Source organism: Phoxinus phoxinus (genome assembly GCF_949152265.1).
Source record: "Phoxinus phoxinus genome assembly, chromosome: 23".
NCBI lineage: Eukaryota > Metazoa > Chordata > Actinopteri > Cypriniformes > Leuciscidae > Phoxinus > Phoxinus phoxinus.
Window position 1 is genome coordinate 23821264 of NC_136898.1, and position 19527 is coordinate 23840790.

General features: G+C 39.0%; 1 protein-coding gene across 1 annotated transcript in view; it reads left to right on the top strand.

Annotated features, from left to right (window-relative positions):
• Nucleotides 1-19527, top strand: part of palm2akap2 (PALM2 and AKAP2 fusion) — a 132282-nt gene that overhangs the window by 24826 nt on the left and 87929 nt on the right. Inside the window, exon 4 of the mRNA XM_079598861.1 lies at nucleotides 12810-12890. Within this exon, the coding sequence (XP_079454987.1) occupies nucleotides 12810-12890 (81 nt within the window). The remainder of the gene's footprint in view (nucleotides 1-12809; nucleotides 12891-19527) is intronic.

Consider the following 19527-nt stretch of genomic DNA (forward strand, 5'->3'; position numbering starts at 1 on the left):
GGCACTTCAGTAATTTCCTGCTGATATTGAGAATCAAATCCGCAACCTTCGAGTTAACAGTCTGATTCTTTAACCGTTAGGCCACGACTGCTCCGTCGATGACGTTTGGCTTGAGCCAATAAGATTGTCTTCACCATGAAGTCAGGATTAGGGCAGAAGTGTCAAATCCTGCTTCTGGAGAGCCATCTTAAGAGTTTCTCCAACACCATTCTGGATATCTTATGCGCCAGAGAGACGAGGGCGATGCCATCTTTAGAATATTGTCTTTGAACTTCCGGTTTTGCGGTCGCTCTGTATATTTCTATGGTATCGTTGTCGAAGAGTAATTCGCTGGTGAAATTGATTTATAATATTGAAAGCAGATGTCTTAACAAATGTCAGTAGACCGGGAAGATTTTAAAACAGGCAGTTCATTCATAAATACGTAAGATCGCTGTGGAAATACAAACCGGAAGACAACAAAGCGCAGAGCTGAAAAGGGGCGGGGCTACATAAGGTCTATAGTATGTGAAAAACAGTATGTCAAAAGAGTAGTATGCCAGAAAACATAGTATATGAATAACAGAGATTATGAAATACGCATCCAGTGAACACTTTACTACCCCATGAGGTCATAGGGGAGGAGTAGGTCACATGACAGCGCAGGTCACATGACAATGACAACATGGCTGATGTAGTATGCCAGGATTACATTCATAGAGCACACATATGCTGTATATAGATCATAGTTTTTAATGTTCACAAGGAAAGTTATTTATCAAAGAGCAGCTATCACCCTGTAGCCCAAGACTAGTTGCCCACTGAAGCCGAGCAGGGCTGAGCCTGGTTAGTACCTGGATGGGATTCCTCCTGGGAAAACCAGGTTGCTGCTGGAAGAGGTGTTAGTGAGGCCAGCAGGGGGCGCTCACCCTGTGGTCTGTGTGGGTCCTAACGCCCCAGTATAGTGATGGGGACACTATACTGACAAAAAAGCACCGTCCATCAGATGAGACGTTAAAGTCGGCATGAAATCAAAATTGACCCTATTTACTTTGTTAGCGCATATTACTAGTCTTGTGGTGAACAATTAATCCGTGCAAGTTAATACACAAAAAAAATAGTTTGCAGTGGTAATCTTCCGGTCTGGAATGACTTTCCTTTTCTGGTGACGTAGGTTTGACGGCTTGGGTTGAAAACGCTTAACCACTCCCCTCAAGTCGTTAGTCTGCCATGAGGAGAAATGGAGAGGAGAAGCGCTTAAGTGTTAAGCCCTGCCCTCTGTTCAATATCCCCTTTCACTTGGAAATACGTCACAACACTGGAGAAAAGTCGTTTGCACCGGTTCACTGGGGACTTTAAACTGAGGTCCTGACTCTCTGTGGTCATTAAAAATCCCAGGGTGTCTTTCAGGGGGGAAAAAAGAGTACCCATCCTCGCCAAATTTGCCCATTGGCCTCTGTCCATCATGGCCTCCTAATCATCCCCATATATACTGATTGGCTTCACTTTGTCGTCTCTCCACCAGTAAGCTGGTCTGTGGTGGGCGTTCTGGCGCAATATGGCTGCCGTCGCATCATCATCAGGTAGTGCCGCACATTGCTGGTGGTTGAGGAGATTTCCCTCTCCCAGATGTGATGTGTTTTGAGTGCGGAGTGGACATAAAAGTAACATCCATTTAAAATGTTTGCCGCAACCATTCTATTTTTTATTATCGAGTTTCCTTAAAAGCTATGAAAATGTGAATTGCACGTGCAATTTTATTATCAAAACAGACGTCTGGTGTTGTGACTGAAACTTGTGGTCGTTTGGTTTTCAAAGATCTTATAATGGTCAGTACTCTATGTAGGCGGCTCTCATTAGAAAGCTTTTAATTTGGACTTGTGCTCAAGAAGGAAAGCACCACAGGACTATGCCCGTGGATTTTCAATTTAGGGTTTCTAGTTTCACTCCATATTCATCCAACATCTGTGTTATCCCAACCACATATTTTTATCTGGGCTTCGCTTGGTTTCCTATGATCTTCAGAAAAGCAAAGTCTGTGGGCTGCTCGATGTTGGCCAAGCAGTTGTGTTTTTGAAATGAGCTCAACTAAACGTTATACCTCAAGTAGATTACTGAAATGTAGAGGAGTTTAATGGTTGTTTTATTCAAATCATATGCAAGGAGCATTTTTAGCTTCATCACTATTTTTTATCATGCTGTTTTGCTGGGAGTGCATTATAAATATCGGTTTCTGTGAGTGGTGTATATAGACTCCCTGCGTCAACAATGCTAACCACAAACTGACTGCATGACTGACAAACCGCTTGAATACCACTTTACTTTTCAATAAACATACCATTAAGATATACTGTAGAAGTTAGGTAGTTTTGCTAACAATTCCCTGTACAGTAAATGAATCACTCCCATACTGACTGTTTGCTAGCTTGCTATGTTTCTGGTCCATTGCCTCAAACCACAGGCTGCTGCTGCACAGGTCTTTGGGTCCAAATCTGTGGCTTTTCTTTTCAGTCCAACAAGTGAGGGAATGTCGCTAGCTCAAATGAGAAATGGGTTAGCGGTTTGCTAATTGCGGTACACTGGGCGGAGGAGATTGCACGCGTCCAGGCTTCCCACTTGACTTAAATGACCCTCCCTGAGCAGTTGTGACTTGTTTACACAGATTCATTTGGTCAAGCTCAGGTCTAGACCTTTGCTATAGGCCTCATTTACACTGTGCTCTTGCTAGCGTAGCGCTAGTCTGAGCCTCAGACGTTACACACACTAACCGCACACACTCGGTTCACTGATCATCTGATGCATATGGCACACAAAACTAAAACTCTTTCAGAAAGGCAAAAGTCTTAAAGCCCGTTCACACCATGGACGATAACTATAACGATAATGCTAAAGATATAGCTCTAAAAATCATTCTAAACATAAACAAATAGCAGAGTCCAGACCACAACTTTAACTATAACGGCAGCTGATGAATAATAAAAACAGCCAATCAGAATCCATCCTGTTTTGAAGAGCTCTCGAGCATTTAAAGTGACAGGCGACCACGTGCTTAGAATAAACAATGATATCGTCCACCGGTGTGGGCGCTAATACAGTTATTGTTATGTGGTTATCTTTATAGTTATGGTTCTTGGTGTGAATGGGTTTTTAATCTGATTGGCTGACTCCAGGTTTTCCAGTAGCCCAGTATACAGCGCTTTTAACAGTCCGCCAGGAAACTTAACCTGTGTTTACAAGTTCTGATACTTCAAGATATCAATTGTTTTGTTTGAGGCACTTAGTTGAATTTAAAAGAGATGTTTTCGTATGTTTACCATTGGGATATGAGAAAAGTATTATTTTGTGAGCTAGGCAAACCCTTGGGATTCCCAAATGATCCCATTTTATTAGTTGTGTGTCCTCTCACATCTATAATGGAAAATCAGGTGAAGAACTTTACTGAGAAGGGGAATATATGCGGCATATCCAGGTAAACATAAAAGTATAGTTTGTAATTGCATCAACATTTGCACGCCCCTGAACATGACATTGAACAAAGAAACCTGTGAAGGCATCTTCCTGACTAAGTGGGCAGTCCTTGGCCAATTCCAGTGGATATAGAGTTATGTTGTTAGTCAAAGGTCTGGCTACATGACATTAGCATAGGGCAGGCGTCCATTACTAGCGGGTTAAATTTAGCAGCAGCTGTCTGTGATGATTTGGCTCAGGGTTCACATATTTCAGGGAGGTGGGCTGATCCTCAGGTGGGTTTGGATCCCCAGAGCTCTCGGGTGTGGCGGCTCGCAGCATTTCCGAAACAAGAATTGGGAACTAACTGTGCTGTACAGTAACTAAAGCCTTTCTCTAACTATCATTCAGATGTTTCATATCTGTGTATTTCAGCGATTTTTAGTATGAATAGCGCTCAAATATTCTAAAATGTTTACTTACAGGGTCACTTACACCAAAACACTTTCACTTTTATTTTAGTTTACATTGGGAATTCTATTCAGTTTTGGTTAGTCGATATAGTCTACACTTTGGCATAGGAGGTCTAAATGCATGTTGTGAACCATTCATCCATGTTCATTTGGAAAAAAGACCTTGTAATGTTTAATCCAAATGTCATAACTGGATCTGAAACGACAGACTTCTCCCTGGTGATGTATGCAGGACTTCTCCAATCATTCAGTCCGCTTAAACTCCGCCCCTGCAAGCTCATGTTCATCCGCCTCCACTATTGAGATCTCAGCATCCAAGCAACAGCTGATGCATACAAGGAAAGGACCGCGCTACATTTTTGCTTTCGTTATACTCAGATGTACATCGCAATACAAAAGAAAAGATATGTCGCTATTTCTGATTCATTGCTACTTTTTGATTAAATCCGACCATCCGGCAATGATTGAAAAATACGAAAACGCAATAATCTCTGTAAAATTTTTGAGTTTTGTCATCAGCTTCCTCACTGTATTTTCATCTGTAATAGTTTTTGTTAATTACGACAAGCTTGATAAATACATAGCGGAAGCAAAGCAACTTACAGTATCACTAGTTAAAAGTAACAACCTGAGGTTAAGTGTGTCGATCAAGGGCACAGTGGTGACCAGATCTTCCCAAGTGGGATTTGAAGCTCTAAACTGTTGGTGACCCCCACAGATATTTTACCCAGTACCCTATACTGCTCTCAAAACAGCTAGCAGCTGTAGGGGTCAAGCCTTGCAATGCAAGTCATGCCACTTGCATTCAATCACAAACATTTTTGCTTGACCAAAATATGAAAATAATGTGACCGGTCATCACCTGCTGCTGTTACATGATCCAATTAGCAAGGCTGAAGTAACCATGCTTCAGTTTCCCTCCATTGACAAGTACATGCATTAAATATTAATAGTCAGAGTTTGTAATATGAAGTTTAAAGGTGCCATAAGCATCATCATCTACTTCGATTGGGTGAAGAAAAAGACCAAACCCGTGCCATTGTTTGGGCCAATGTTGCTATGTCAAAAAACAGGCGCACACATATAGTATTTGAAGAGTGTTCAAATTATTGTGACAAGAAATGACAAAGTTCACCTAGAAGTGAAGAGTCCATCACAACGCAGTCCGTACTGGATGTCCTAACAGCAGGGCGTAGCTCTGCAGACAGTGGAGAAAACACACAGATCTAAAATAGCTCGGAGCACATGAGAACAGCTATGCACTCATATCTGAGTGTATGTTTCTCTTTAAATATGTTTATAATGTGGACACTGTATTTATAATTCACTTTAGAAAATGTGCAGTATGTGGTTTGCATTAATGAAATGAAACCTGGTTTCATCTGGTTCTTTGCCACCTTGTAGAGTCCTCAGCATATGTCCCTCATCTAGGACTTGTAGCATGATGCACACTGCAATGAGTGTAGCTTTCTACACATGATGTAATTATATTACGGTTTGATGATTTTTCACAGGATGTTTTCAGGGATAAACAGGAGGGGAATGTAGAAAGGAGGGAGTTATGTTGGAAAGTTTACTGTAATTTATGCAGTCTTATTACATGACTTGAATTCTAATGAATGCCATGGACACTGTGTTCTTTATTGGAATCAATACAATCGTTTTTAAATCAATATTTTGTGTCAAATTATTGATTTATTTGGTAGGTAGCCATGTAATAAGCTGGATAATGTAGAGCGAGGCGGTTGTTATAGCGAACACAACCCCTTCAGGCTCCGCTTCACGTCGGGGTCCTGATCAGCCTGCCGGGGTTGTATTCGCTTTAACAACCGCCTCGCTCTACATTATCCCCTACATGTTCACTGCTATGTGTGATCTGTTGCAAGAGCAGAAATCCCCACTGAAATTCCGAACCCTCTGTTCTTCATATTTGGTGTCCCAGAAATCTCTTCTCTGTCAATGTCTCTTATTTTTTTTTTATGTTCTCTTGACCTTGTCAAAAATATTGTTGGAGCTTTAACCTAAGTGTGTGCGATTCTGAGGTTTCTAAATTCAGAATTTTTAAAGTCAGAATTTTAAATGTTTTTTCTTAGAATTGCTGCTTGTTCCAATTTACATCATTGCCAAACAGAATCGAGAAATGAAGAGAGGGTGGGAGAAAGCGAGAGAGAGGAGAGAGAGAGAGAGAGAGAGAGAGAGAGAGAGAGAGAGAGAGAGAGAGAGAGAGAGAGAGAGAGAGAGAGAGAGAGAGAGAGAGAGAGAGAGAGAGAGAGAGAGAGAGAGAGAGAGAGAGAGAGCCACACTGAACTGAAGCCACAGGCAAATCATCTGCAGCATGGGGGCGTGAGTGAGAAAGTCACACACTTGTGGACACTTGTTGCGTTTTTTACGTAATTCACAACTAAATTGTGTTGTTTTGTCGACAAGCTGGAAGTTTTTCCACACAGTTGAATTTGAAACTGTCATTTTCTGTTACACATGTAAATTTCACTATGATACAAGAGGCGGACATAAGTTTGAGTGCCACCAATACTCACTGACCTGAGCCAATCACAACGTCCTGTTTAAAAAGATAGACAAAGTCATAAAAACAAAAGTATTGATTCCTATACTAGAGTCAACTCCAATACTAAGACTAGACAGAGTTGAGGAACTTCTTATATCTTTACAATCGCATTTATTTATTTATTTATTTTTAAGATTAACAGTAAGACTTTTGATGGTCCCTGTTGCTCCTCAACAGACATTTTTTGCAACTAGGCTACATGTCAACTTTTCTACTAGCCCAAACCCTAGTCTACTAATACTCTATCACTATAATGAGAGTTAGTAGACATGCAAATTCACTGTGTTGTCTAACAGAAGCTGTGCTTCATATAACTACACAATAGACAATATATGGACCTTTTTGCCTGCAAAAGTCCGCAGATATTTTGCTAATGTGACCGCATCTTTAAACTGTATAATTGATGTTGTTGAGTGATTTTATTTTTCTCATTTTAGTATTGGTTATAGATCAATATTGTTTTTTGTAACACTTTGAACTTCATTATTGTATATTTCATTATCAGTTCATGTTTACCACAGATGTTATAATGTGAGGCATCCAGTGTGTATAGATTTTGTGCTCAGAATGCTTTATTAATGCATATCAGGTTTGTCGTTCTCGTCCAGATTAAAAACACACACATTTCTGTCTAATTTAAATAATGGACTGCAAACCTTCATATTGATGTCAGTGAATTTTTCAAGAAATCACCACTGCCTAAAGCCTCCATTACATGCGTTTGGCTGAAATGGTTTAGTTTTGGAATACATGGTGATTAAACGCAGTGACTTGTGGTTTAATTGACATGCAAGAGATGCAAAGCATGTTTATAAGGCCAGTTAGAGAATGTTATTAGCAGTATTATACTTTTTAAGACTGTATGATTTATCTAATGCCTTGAAAGTTAATGATGAATTTGAATCGTAACTTTACTCTTTAAGATCATAATTTCAAGATGTTGCATACACTATGACATGCATATTATTTGTATAAATCTGGATGATTTGGATGCTGATAAAAAGTACAAAAACTTGGCTCATGTGCTTCCCTGGAAATAACAACATAGAGAATGAAGGTTTTTTTGGAATTGCTTCCTGAAGAAAGAGAGATTCAATAAAGCAGTCTTCAGCATACAGTATATGACTCATCCAACCTCGTGAAAAAAGTCGCTATTTTACGTGGTAGCAATTTCATATGAATTTGTACAGTGTGATTCGTTCAGAAACATGATATTTTCAGAAATAAATAAGCATGAAGGTCCACCACTAAACCTGATGGAGTCGAAGCAGATTGTACGAAAATGAAGAGATGAGATTGTAATTAATGTGAATTAGCAACCAATTCTCCAAATTGTCATGAAATGCATTGAAAGATACATGCACTGTTTGAAAGTGAATACTAAAATATCTTCATAAACCTGATATCTTAATAATCCTACTATTAATGAGGAGAAAAAAGGTGACATAACTCACAACATATTATTGTTATTCCTAATGAAGTGTCATCACTTCATCACTTCAAATGAGTTTCGTAATAACTGCCGAAACCAAAAGCACAAAGAACTTCTTGAAGACTTCCTTTCCCAAAGTGCTTTCTGGGAAAATGATGTCCAGTCTATTTCTGTCTGTCCTCTGGGACAAGCGCTTGACTCTTGATAAAGAGCCATCATCAGTAAAGACATTTTTGGTAGAAAAGCGACACAAGACAAGTGATGTGGCTTACACAACTAGTTTGTCTTTGTTATAGAGCATTTTGATCAGAAATGTCAGCATTGCTTGCATCGGAGGCGTCAGTTGTGGGAGTCAACAGAGACACACACTGTGGCGGCTCGGGTCATTGGTCACACACAATAGAGGAAATGGACCGTTTCTTGACCTCAGGGAAAGTTGTGTCGTGTCCATCGGCTTCTACATCCCATCTGGCATACTTCACCAGTGTGCACTCCTCTGGTAGTGAGCAAGTTGGCACAGTGTAAGCACAGACCACCATGCAACGTACTGTTTACAATTTATCTTCAAGTGGAAGCATCTAGTAAAAATCATTACCCTAAAATAAATGATCTTTAAAATGCATTACCTTAAAATGCATTACAATCATATTTCCCAGCTTAATATGCAGAAACAACTAATAGTAAAGCCAAAGTACAACCAAATACAAAGTGTTTTGGGTGCTTTTCTGGTTGGTGCACAGAAGTTCAGAGTCAGTGTCAAAGAGTTTAAGCTTTTATCATGTTTCATCAACCTTATCTTTTTTCTTTCTTTGCCCTTTTGAATACTACTTTTCATTTTAGTTGACTTAAAGTTTGGCCAATTTACTTTGTCAATGAAAACATTAGTCATATTTTAGTCACATTAAGTAATGCTGCTCAAATAATGGTTAAACTATTAATCACGATTCATTTGTTCCGAATTATATTTGCAGTTACTGATCAGAATTGTTGTAATTTGGGAATTTTTTTAATTTCTTCTAAATTATTGCAATTTCATGTTTCATCACAAATCAAGAGAATATTGCCTCATAGTCATGCTTTATTTTAGTGGGATTTATTATATTTATCATATAAATTAACACACTTTCTACATCGAGACAGTGGTAAAACAGTAAGAGCTAAGACAGTGAAATTCCTAATATTATGTCCGATGATTTCAAATAAATGTTTCATGATACATTTTACTTATTAAAAGTGTACTGTACATGTTGATTGCATTTAATTAAGGGCCAAGCACCACAGGTGAGCATCTATTGTATCCTTTGTCGAAAGGTTATCGAAAATATCCTTATTATTCATCCGGTTCTTCTTCTTCTTCTTCTTCTTCCCCTTTGGGAGTCTATGACAGCCCATAGAATCGCTTGCAGGAATATTATGAAATTTGGCACACAGATAGAGGACAGTCTGAGCTGTTGACAGAGCAAATTTGGAGTCTCTAACTCAATCCCTCTAGCGCCACCAACTGTCCAAATTTGCACCTCTGTTTATGCAAAAAACTTTTGAACGGTACGGGCTAGAAACTAAATTCCTTTTTTCTCTGATTGCTTGCCTCAAGCCAAACCGTTTCAAATTGAACTAGATCATCTTAAGACCATGCTGACAAAATGAATTCAAGTCGATTCGTCATACAGTTCTCGAATAATTCCTGAACGAATTCAATGAAATGCCCGCCAAAATGAATGTGAGGCTATATCTCCGCAACACTTTACCATATTCTGACCAAACTCGGTGTGTGTTATGACAACCATGACCTGAGTCTGGCTGCGCAGTTTCGGCGAAGTGCCACCTAGTGGTCATGAGATATGAAAAATGGCTATTTTTGCTTATAACTTCTGAGCACTTTGCCCAGATTCGGTGCAGCATGCTGAGTCATACAATACCCAATATTCCCATATCGGCCATTTTAGGCGTTGGCCATCTTGAATTTTGACGAAAAATGCTCTATTTTACGAACGCATTGGCGTATCGTTACAAAACTCGGAATGTGTCTTCAGCACCATGCCCTGGCAGTCACTTTTTACACAAATTCACGTTTTTGTAGTTTACACAGAGACGATATAAGTATCGCTTTCAAAAACTTGCACATTCAAAGTTTGCGTATTCAGGCCCCCAAACCGCAGTTGTCATGTAAATGAATGACCAAAATGCTTTCAGTTTTCAGTTTTTTAGTCGAAAACTGTGTTATTTAAACAGCCCCTTAACCATAGACCATCTGTTCCCACCTAGTCTTCACTATATTGTCTACACAATCATATTTGTGACTTTCAACTTATGCTTATCTGTGCACAGTCACTGAACTCTTGTTTGTCACACACAACATGGGGGGGTTGTGGCCTGTGTTTGAGAACATGGCCAAGATTTTCACCCTCTGAACTTGGACTCAGCTATAGTGATTTCCAGTTGTTTTTGTTAAGCTTTAGGTCTCTGGGAATCTCTTATATTTAGTCTGTAGCAAAAGAAAAGCTAATGAACTCAAGAAAGGCCCTGGGGTGTTTGGTCTTTGAGGCTCGATGCCATCCGTCGGGATGGAGGGGGTGGCTTCAGTAATGCCATGCAGATGTTTTCCATTTGCGCTGGGAAACAAATCTTCATTGTTTGGGTCTCACCAGCCCAACAGGCTCAACGTCACAACCGAGCACTTTTATTACCTGTTTTCATACTCAACTCACATACCGAAGTCTTTACAGATGCTACGGTCTGTCTGGAAATTAGCCTCCGCGCGAGGGATATTTCAGGGTGACGGGGCCACAGATTACGTGTCCGAGGAACGTCTCTTGCTGCTGGCCTATTTCTGTATGTTACTCTGAGCTCTGGTATGTGTCAGCATGCTTGGTGTGAAACAGATCTGGCTCCAGTATTCTCTCCAGATGAGAGGGGCGTGGAGTGTCGTGCCAGTCTGTAGGGCATGTAACCGGTGACGAACGCACTGCCGGTGTAATTACAGCCCTGCGCTCACATGAGAAATTGCTTGCATAGATTCGGAGTTTATGTTGTTGTGATGCACATTACAGAATCATCTGCGTTTATAAAGGACGCAACCACGATATTCAAAATATCAACAAGAAATTAGCTTGGCATTTTCCAACTGTTTTGAGGTTTATTGTCACTGTTTTGTATCTACATTTACACATTGAATTTATTCATTTAGCAAACATTTGAGTGTGTATTTTATACTTTTTTTTAAATTAAAATTCAACTCAAACCCCCTAACCTACAAACAGTGTTGGGCGGGTTACTCTACTTACATATACTTACAATACTTACCTGAGAAAGTACTGGGTAATATAAGGTAACCACATGGGTTAAGGTTAGGGTCAGAGTTAGTACCTAGTTATTACACGGTTATAATACTGTAACTAACTGCATAGTATGTACATGGGGAACAGGACTGTAAAATAAAGTGCAACCATTACAATTACATCTTCAACAGTGTGATTTTACTATAATAAAAAGTATTGCATTAGTTATTAATTTCTAAATCCCATATTAACCTTGACCAGTTGAACAATACAAGGATAGACATGAAACAGCTCTTTTTAAAAAAAAAAATATAAAACTGTATAAATTATTCTTGAACTGACCAAAGTATTTATAGGAAGAAAGTTACATTAAAAACAGAAATGTTAACATTACACATTAAATCTGGATGTTAAATCCACTATTGTTTTATATAAACTTGTTCTATTGTGTACAGTATTAGATGCAATTGCATAATTGCATTAGAAGTAACTATAATTCAACTACAGAAAAAATAAGAGTAATCCCTTACTTTACTTTTCAATGAGTAATTAAATTATAGTAATTAATTACGTAATGCATTACACTACAAAGCATGTATTCAGCCATCATTGTAAAAAAATATATTAACATTGCATATGTTGTTCTAAAAAAATTGTTTTAATATAAGATTTGAAGTTTATCATTAGTTCAAGTCATAGTGTGTGCACAATATGTGCATGAATACCAAACACTATTAAATCACCCATTTAAAGGGGTTATTTTGCAGGACGGTAAATGCAAGTGCAAACTTTAGCAATCTTTCACATAATCCGTTCAATCACTCTGCAGTGGAAGGTAATCGGGTCTTTCCCCTTATTTTCTCCTTCTCGACATGTCAAAAACAGGGATTATGTTTCTGTTAGCATACTACTTTTAAAAGACCTTGTAAGCCATTTCCAGTAGCTTTCGTGTAAAATCCAGTGGCATCGTTCACTGACGGATATGTAAGGGTCCGTTTTTAGAGGCACATTTGTTCACATCTGGATAACATATCAGTTTTCCCTCTGTGGAGAGCGCATGCTTCCTGCAGCAGTGCTGTGCGCTGGAATGTGCTCGTGAAACGGTGTCGAAGCCGGCCAAGATATTTGAACTCGCTCAAGAACCTGAATAACCTACATATGTGGCTCGGCTTTCCTCTGCGCTCATGTAAAGTGAATAAGAAGTGGACACCCTGCAGAGAGGAACGTAAAAAACTTGTGGAGTTCGGGTTATGATGTGATAAGTCGTATTTTCATCCAAACTTTCACATGCTTGCCATGTTAAAGAAGCTAAACAATTATTGTGTCCCCTGTGTAACTCACTGTTGGAAATAGATGACTTCCTGCTTTAATCATTTGTGTTTCACAGTGAAACAACTGCTGAAGTATTTAGCTGTGAATAGCTAAACGAGTATGCTTGCCTTTGCAAATATATCACAAACAAAGCTTAAACATCTTTATTTCAAATAGAAACCTTGAAGGTTAAAATGAATTGAAACTCTGCATGCACTAAGCTAAAGGTATTCAGTCACACACAATTAATTATTTCTGGTTTAAATTCTTTTAAATGACATTACTCTCAGTAGTTTAACGCAATATTTCTATCATATTTTCAGGAAAAGCGGAAAAGACAAGCCGAGATTGAGGACAAAAGAAGACAACTCGATGAACTTGTTCTACAACTTCAACATTTCAAGGTAAAGCAACTCTTTATATCATCTCTGAAAGTTGACGCTGGATGGAAACCAGCATTAATTCTAAATATGTGCATAAAAAACATATGTGCTCAACTGAGGTGGATACTGGTTTTTATCCGACAAGAAAACAAGCACAAACTACGATGGAAACACTTTTACTGAATAAATCCCTCGATCCGCAAACAAAGTCATGTGACCTTGCATCGACAGATCATGTGATCAGAAAATGTCAGAGAGCGAGAGGAATGTTTGGATGGACGACGAGGTCTGAACATTCGTAAACATCATTTTGTAAAACATCAACAAAATGCACAGATTTTCCAAGAACTGCGAGTTGAGATGATCCCTACAGGATAGAAGGGGAGGATGTGGAATTAAGATTGGGTTTGAAAGTAATTTCTCTCTTTCTTTCTTTTTCCTTGATGGTAATCTTTTCTCTCTACTGGAGTCTGAGTCAGGCCGACATGTCTGACTCCATAACACTTGAGTGTGTTATCAGATAGCCAGAGGTTTGCCTCATTTACAGAGAATTGCTCTGTAGTGTTATCGCCCGGATTTTATGGCGGATAGTTTATACACACAAAAAAAACAAATCAACCTCAGTTTAGAGTCACTCATGAAAGAGATTTTGTCCAGGACTCAGGAGAGAAGGGCCTGAGGGAAAAGAAACAAAGATTTGATAATGCTCGACTGTGAGACTTTTATAAAGACCGCAGAGAGACTACAAGATAACAGTAATAGCTTATTGTGAATATAACTAACAAGCCCTGACAATTAGCTAATCACACGCGCAAATTCTGGTCTTCACAGCTATAGTGTGAATGTGTATTGTAATGAAAAGGAAGAAAATGTTTTTTCAAAGAGCTGAATTCAAAGTGAAGACTTGACTGAGAAAGAGAAGCACATCCAGGAAGAGAGATGTTTGTTTAGTAGTGGGTGTAAGCAAGTTCTCATCGGAAAGTACAGCAGCGATGACTCTGATGAATGTGAGAATTTGTGAGAGCCATCGAAAGATTTGTTTCTCAGTTTATTTTCTCATAGAAGGTTAAAATCTTTTGTGAAATTCTAAATATAAAGACAAAAAATGTATGCTGTGCAGATACTTAACAAAACATTCATTAAAATACATATAATTATTTACTTTTTTTCATAAATATAATCTTAATTTAATGTCTTTAAATTAATAGCTTTATATTTCTCTTTTTTTTTATTCAATTAGTTCGCAAATTGTCATTGGGATGGTAGTTCTTTTCTGTTAAAGACATTGTACCATTTTTGTCCAAATACTTTTTTGCTGATGTGATTTACCTCGTAGTTGGTTTGTTCCTGACTTATAACTCTTTACAGAAGACTTTTTTTTAAATGCCCCTATTGTCTCCCAAAAAAAGAATCGATTTTGAACTGCCTGAAACTAGTCATCAGTAATCCCAGTCCTCCTGCTCTAACCTATGTAGGTTTGCAGGAAATTTGCATAATGCCAGCCTGTGGTCTTCATTGGCTGTCTGCAAACGAAGTCTACTTTGATCTTTAAAAAAACACTGTAATTGTAGCTGAGACGGAGTTTGGTTCGTGTTGTTCGAAATGTCAAGAAGATAATGTTTTCTGTTTTGCGAAAGCAAGTCACAACTGACTGTTTACTATATATACTAATATAATATACTATATATACTTAAAATCCCCCGCCCCCACACCACCGCCACCGCCAACACCACCACCATTACAATTACTCAGTCAGCAAAGTTATTATAATAAGAACTGTCTGCCATTTCATTAATAATAACACAACAAGACAGTTTATCTGATTCCCAGACGTTGAGCTGTTGCTTCTTTATTCTTGAAATCAACTCCTGATTTATCCAGTAATTGGCCCAAGGTATTGGCTTTATTATCAATGAGTGTCTTGTTGAGTCCTGGAAAAAGTCCTCTGGCAGACACATCCAGACGTGCTCCACGAACTAAAGCCTCTTCTTATATTTATATATTTTTTAAACAAAAAGACTCCAAACTTTAAACATTTTCCTATAAAACACTGGTAGACCAGAAGTGTTCAATTTAATAGGGTTCATTAAAAAATAGTTTTGTCTAGTCCCAAACTTAACCAACTAATAGTCTTTGTACGAATTGCAACCGAAAGGTTGCTATTCTACTTTGAAGATGTATTAGGCCATGTATTCTGTGGGGCCCAATGCCATTTATCCCAGAAGAAATCCACTAAAATCGCCTGGATTTTTACTAACAGATGTGAGGGAGGATCAATACATGCAAACCTGTGCCATAATGCTTAGTAAAGCAACTAGTATTTATAAATAAAATACACCCTCTGTGTGAATTAAACATCTCCATTTATCCAGGCGACCTTTAATTTTGTCAATGTCTCCTTCCCAATTTTTCCCAATCCCAATCATCACCAAGATACATTCCTAAGTATTTAAAGTCCCACTCCGATCATATTTTGAGCTATTTTGAAACATTCCCAGTGGTCTTTAAATTATGATTATGCCATTTTTAGCCAAAATCTCAAAACCGGTGCCGTTTTCTGGGACTTCGCTTCAGCAGAGCGGCAGTAGCTCATTAGCAATTCGCTTCTGCGTTGTGGGCGGAGCCGTTGGCACGGAGAAGCATTACAGTATTATATATACACGTTAATTATTATTATCCGAAGTTAATCAAAGTTATCACCGATCACCGATCATTATTTCACTCCGAGACGTCGCGGTAAAAAACAGCTCGACTTCGTCTCAATATTTCATCCCTCCCACATCAATCAGGACATATTAGTATCAGTGGATTGCTCGGAATTTCGGGATTATTATGATGCTAATGTCACCGCTATATCTGAAAAACTGACTGACTCTCTCACGAGTGATGGGCTTGACACACGAGAGGACAAACGACTGCAACAGGCGAAACTCGTCGCCACCCGGCGTGTGCAAGTCTACTTGGACGAGCGCGGAATTTCACATGCACGAATGTCGCCTGTTGCTTGGCTGGAGGAGGCTGGCTGCCCTCTCTCTTTATGTAATGATGTAATTATTGACGGTATCAGTCTGTGCTCTCCAAACTTTAGTTTTGACGATTGATAGACGGTGAAAAGTGACTTATTTGTCACAGTATGTGTTCCAATTTGAGTATGAGCTCGTGGCCCCGCCCAGTGGAGTTACTACGTCATAACTCCAGTCTATTTTAAACGGCATTTTAGCGTCTGCTACTGATTCACAGACATTTGAATGTAGAAATACTCAGAAATACAACTTTGAGCTTATTTTTCTCAAGATATGTCCTCTAACATCAGAAAAATGCCACAAGAACATGTTAACACCTAGAAAAACATGATTTTCATCGGAGTGGGTCTTTAAAACCTAATTTCCCCCAACCTAAACCTTCAGGAGGATCTGCTTTCCCACCTGTGCATTTCCCTAATAATAATGTTTCACTTTTACTCCAGTTTACACTCACAGAAAATAAACCTTTAAAAGTTTTAAGTAAACTTAACAAAAACTTGTATGTCACGTTGCCTTCTAATTATGACTATAACATCATCGGCATAAGATCACAATATAAGATTATTTTTACAGTTTGGCAAGCGTATACCATGAAGTTTGACCCTTATTTGTTGTAAAAGTGGTTCTGTTGCCAAAGAGCACCCATGCTTAACATCTCTATGAGCTTTAAATGAAGCAAATAAACCACCGTCCACCTTAAGAATACTCTTAACGCCACTATAAAGAACTTTAATATGATTTATAACATTTTGGCAAAACCCAAAGACCTCTAAAACTCTCCACAAATAGCACTGCTCAACATGGTCAAATGCTTTCTCCTGATCTAATGAGATTAACCCACAATCTAAATTCAACATCTTGGAGACCTCTAAAACATCACGAACCAATGAAACATTGTCAAATATTGACTTACCAGGAATACTGTAAGTCTAGTCAAGATGGATGACACAATCCTTTACTCCTGCTAGCCTGTTAGCCAGGGTTTTCGAGAGCAGTTTGTAGTCACTACACAGTTAGTGATAAGGGGCGCCAGCACTTGATATCTGTAAGGTGGCCTTTCTTGGGCAGGAGGGTCAACACTGCTCTACGACAGCTCACGGGTTGCCCTTCAGCCAAGCTTTTGTTCAACACCTCCAGCAGGTCCTCTCTCAATTCTGACCAGAAAAACATATAAAAGTCAATGCCCGGCGCCTTTCCAGACTTCATTCCTTGGAGGGCCTTGTACAGTTCATGCTCAAAGCACCGGAGATCTCAGACACTTGGGATAAATCTTTGAAAAAGTCGTTGTCACTCCTGTAATACACCCCAAGTTCCTCACACCCCAATCCTCCAGACTGGATGGATGGCTCTGCTCTGACCATTCTTCTTCTCCGAGTTGAAAAAGAGCCTGGATGAAGCAAAGATCTGGGCCGGGTTTCCCGATAACGATGTATTTTAGCTCTTAAGAGCGCTCTCTACGTGCAAGGTTACGAACGCTCGCGGCAATTCCACGCGCGTTTCCCAAAAATGCACTTAACATGAACGCGCGAGAACGCGTTCTACGTGCTACTTAAGAGTCGCTGTCCATTTGCGAAGTTCTGAAATATAACCTTATATGGATTCCTACTCTGAACGTTTAACCTAATAATCGTCATTTGTTGTGGATTAGCAATCAAGACAAGTCTATATAAAGCACCTACAGGCGGAGGCACTGACAAAATGGCTGAAAAAAAAAGATACCTTTCAAAAAGATTACATTAAAGAGTGCCCTTACTTAACAGGGAGGAAGATGAAGAGGTGGAAGAGGAGGACGACGACTAAGATGGCATGGGACCACAAGATGGCCAACCAAGAAATCGCCAATACATGGCTGGTTTTCGTGCACGTTATTGAAAGATTTTTTTTTAATTCATCCCTATATTGCCCAGTCTTTGAAGCATATTTTCCACATTACTTCTTTTATATATTTTTTTGTTAATTCATTTAATTTAGGTGTGTATTTCTATCTTTTTCTTCCCTTTTTAATGATTTCATTTATAAATTCATGTAAACAAAAAACGAGTAAAATAAAGTGTACAATAAAGTACAATCAAAACATTATTATATTACTTACGTTGCAGTGTGTTAAATCTAGATAAAAGTGTAATCTGCCGGTTGTCCTGCAGGTGACCTCATAAATCGGTCTTCTTACGATGCACTTGGGGATGTACGATTACTCCAGAGCACTCGTAGTGCTACTTAAGCTACGATGCTTTTGGGAAACAGACCATAATATTAAGATCAGTCGTACGATCGTTTTTACGATCAACTTAGGCTTACGATGCTTTTGGGAAACGCAGCCCTGGTCCACACTCTGGAGCCTCGACCTGACCAGAGCACCCTGTGTAATTCAGCCAACTGTCTTTTTATTTAAGAGAGAATCTAACCCTGGGCACCAGTTGACTCAGCCAATTATTCGAGTTTAAAAATGTCGGTCTTCAAGGTGTTCATACTCAGAGTTATCTCTCTAGTGATGTATGGGTATACTGTAAACAGAATAACTTTTTGGGGGGCTTTCCCAAAAACCCATCACAGTCGTAAAGACTTAAAAGATCCCTCTGTGGTCTTGAACCAAAACAATTTAAACATATTTTTTAAATAACTGTCACTAAACAAAGTAGTATTTAACTGCAAGTATGTACTCCTTGGTTTAATGAGAGTTAAAAAACACAGAACACTGCACCATACTGTGGTGGAGCCGCGTTTGACGGTCCAGCCTCAACTAACTCGCTAACATTATCAACAATGCCATCAGCCGCCGAGCTGTTTTCCTTATCCTTACAAGGACAAGCACGAATTAAATACCCACCTCCCCACTATTGAAACATTTCATCTTGTCCATTGTAGCATAAATAACATAGTTGATATCATCAACTTTGAGATGCAGTGACAGATCTAGATCCTCATCATCTTTTAGGATCATGTAAACGAATCGCCTAAACGAGACCACATGTTTTAAAATTATTGGTATCATTTTGATAGGTGACAGCAATTTACCTTATCGGGACAAAATTCTCACTAAAGTTGGTGGAATAGACAGTAGCACTTTTTTGGATGGCATGGAGACTGGAAGGACAGGAGTAAAAAGATTATCAACCGCTGCGTGAGTTTACTTAAAACTTCCACTTTTGCTGCCCGCAAAAGAAACAGTAGCACGCGGCCTGACCATACAAGTTAACCAACACTTGATTCACTAACAAGCTCCGACTCACACTCGCATCACTCTGTCCACTCATGCTCAACAGTCACACCGGAAGTTAGAGAGAAAGTGTGTATTTCTTGAGTAAAGTAAATGCACTTATTAAAGCTAAACTGTGTAGGAATTTCTCTCATATCTAGCGGTGAAATTGTATTTTGCATTCAAACAAATAGTGCTCTCTAGAGCCTCGCTTTTTCAAATGCGTGTTGCAACTACGGTAGCCGTTATGTACCAAGAAGCTCTGACAACATGTCTTCCAATAGTCCTTCATCGAGTTTAACTACATGTTCTACTATTGTGCTGCCTATATAATGAATTAAACAACCAAGCAATGAAAAAAGCTTGTAATTTAGACCGTAACATTGACTTACCTTTCGAGAAGAAAGCAGGAAACTTCAGCGACCCTTTCAAAGGTTCT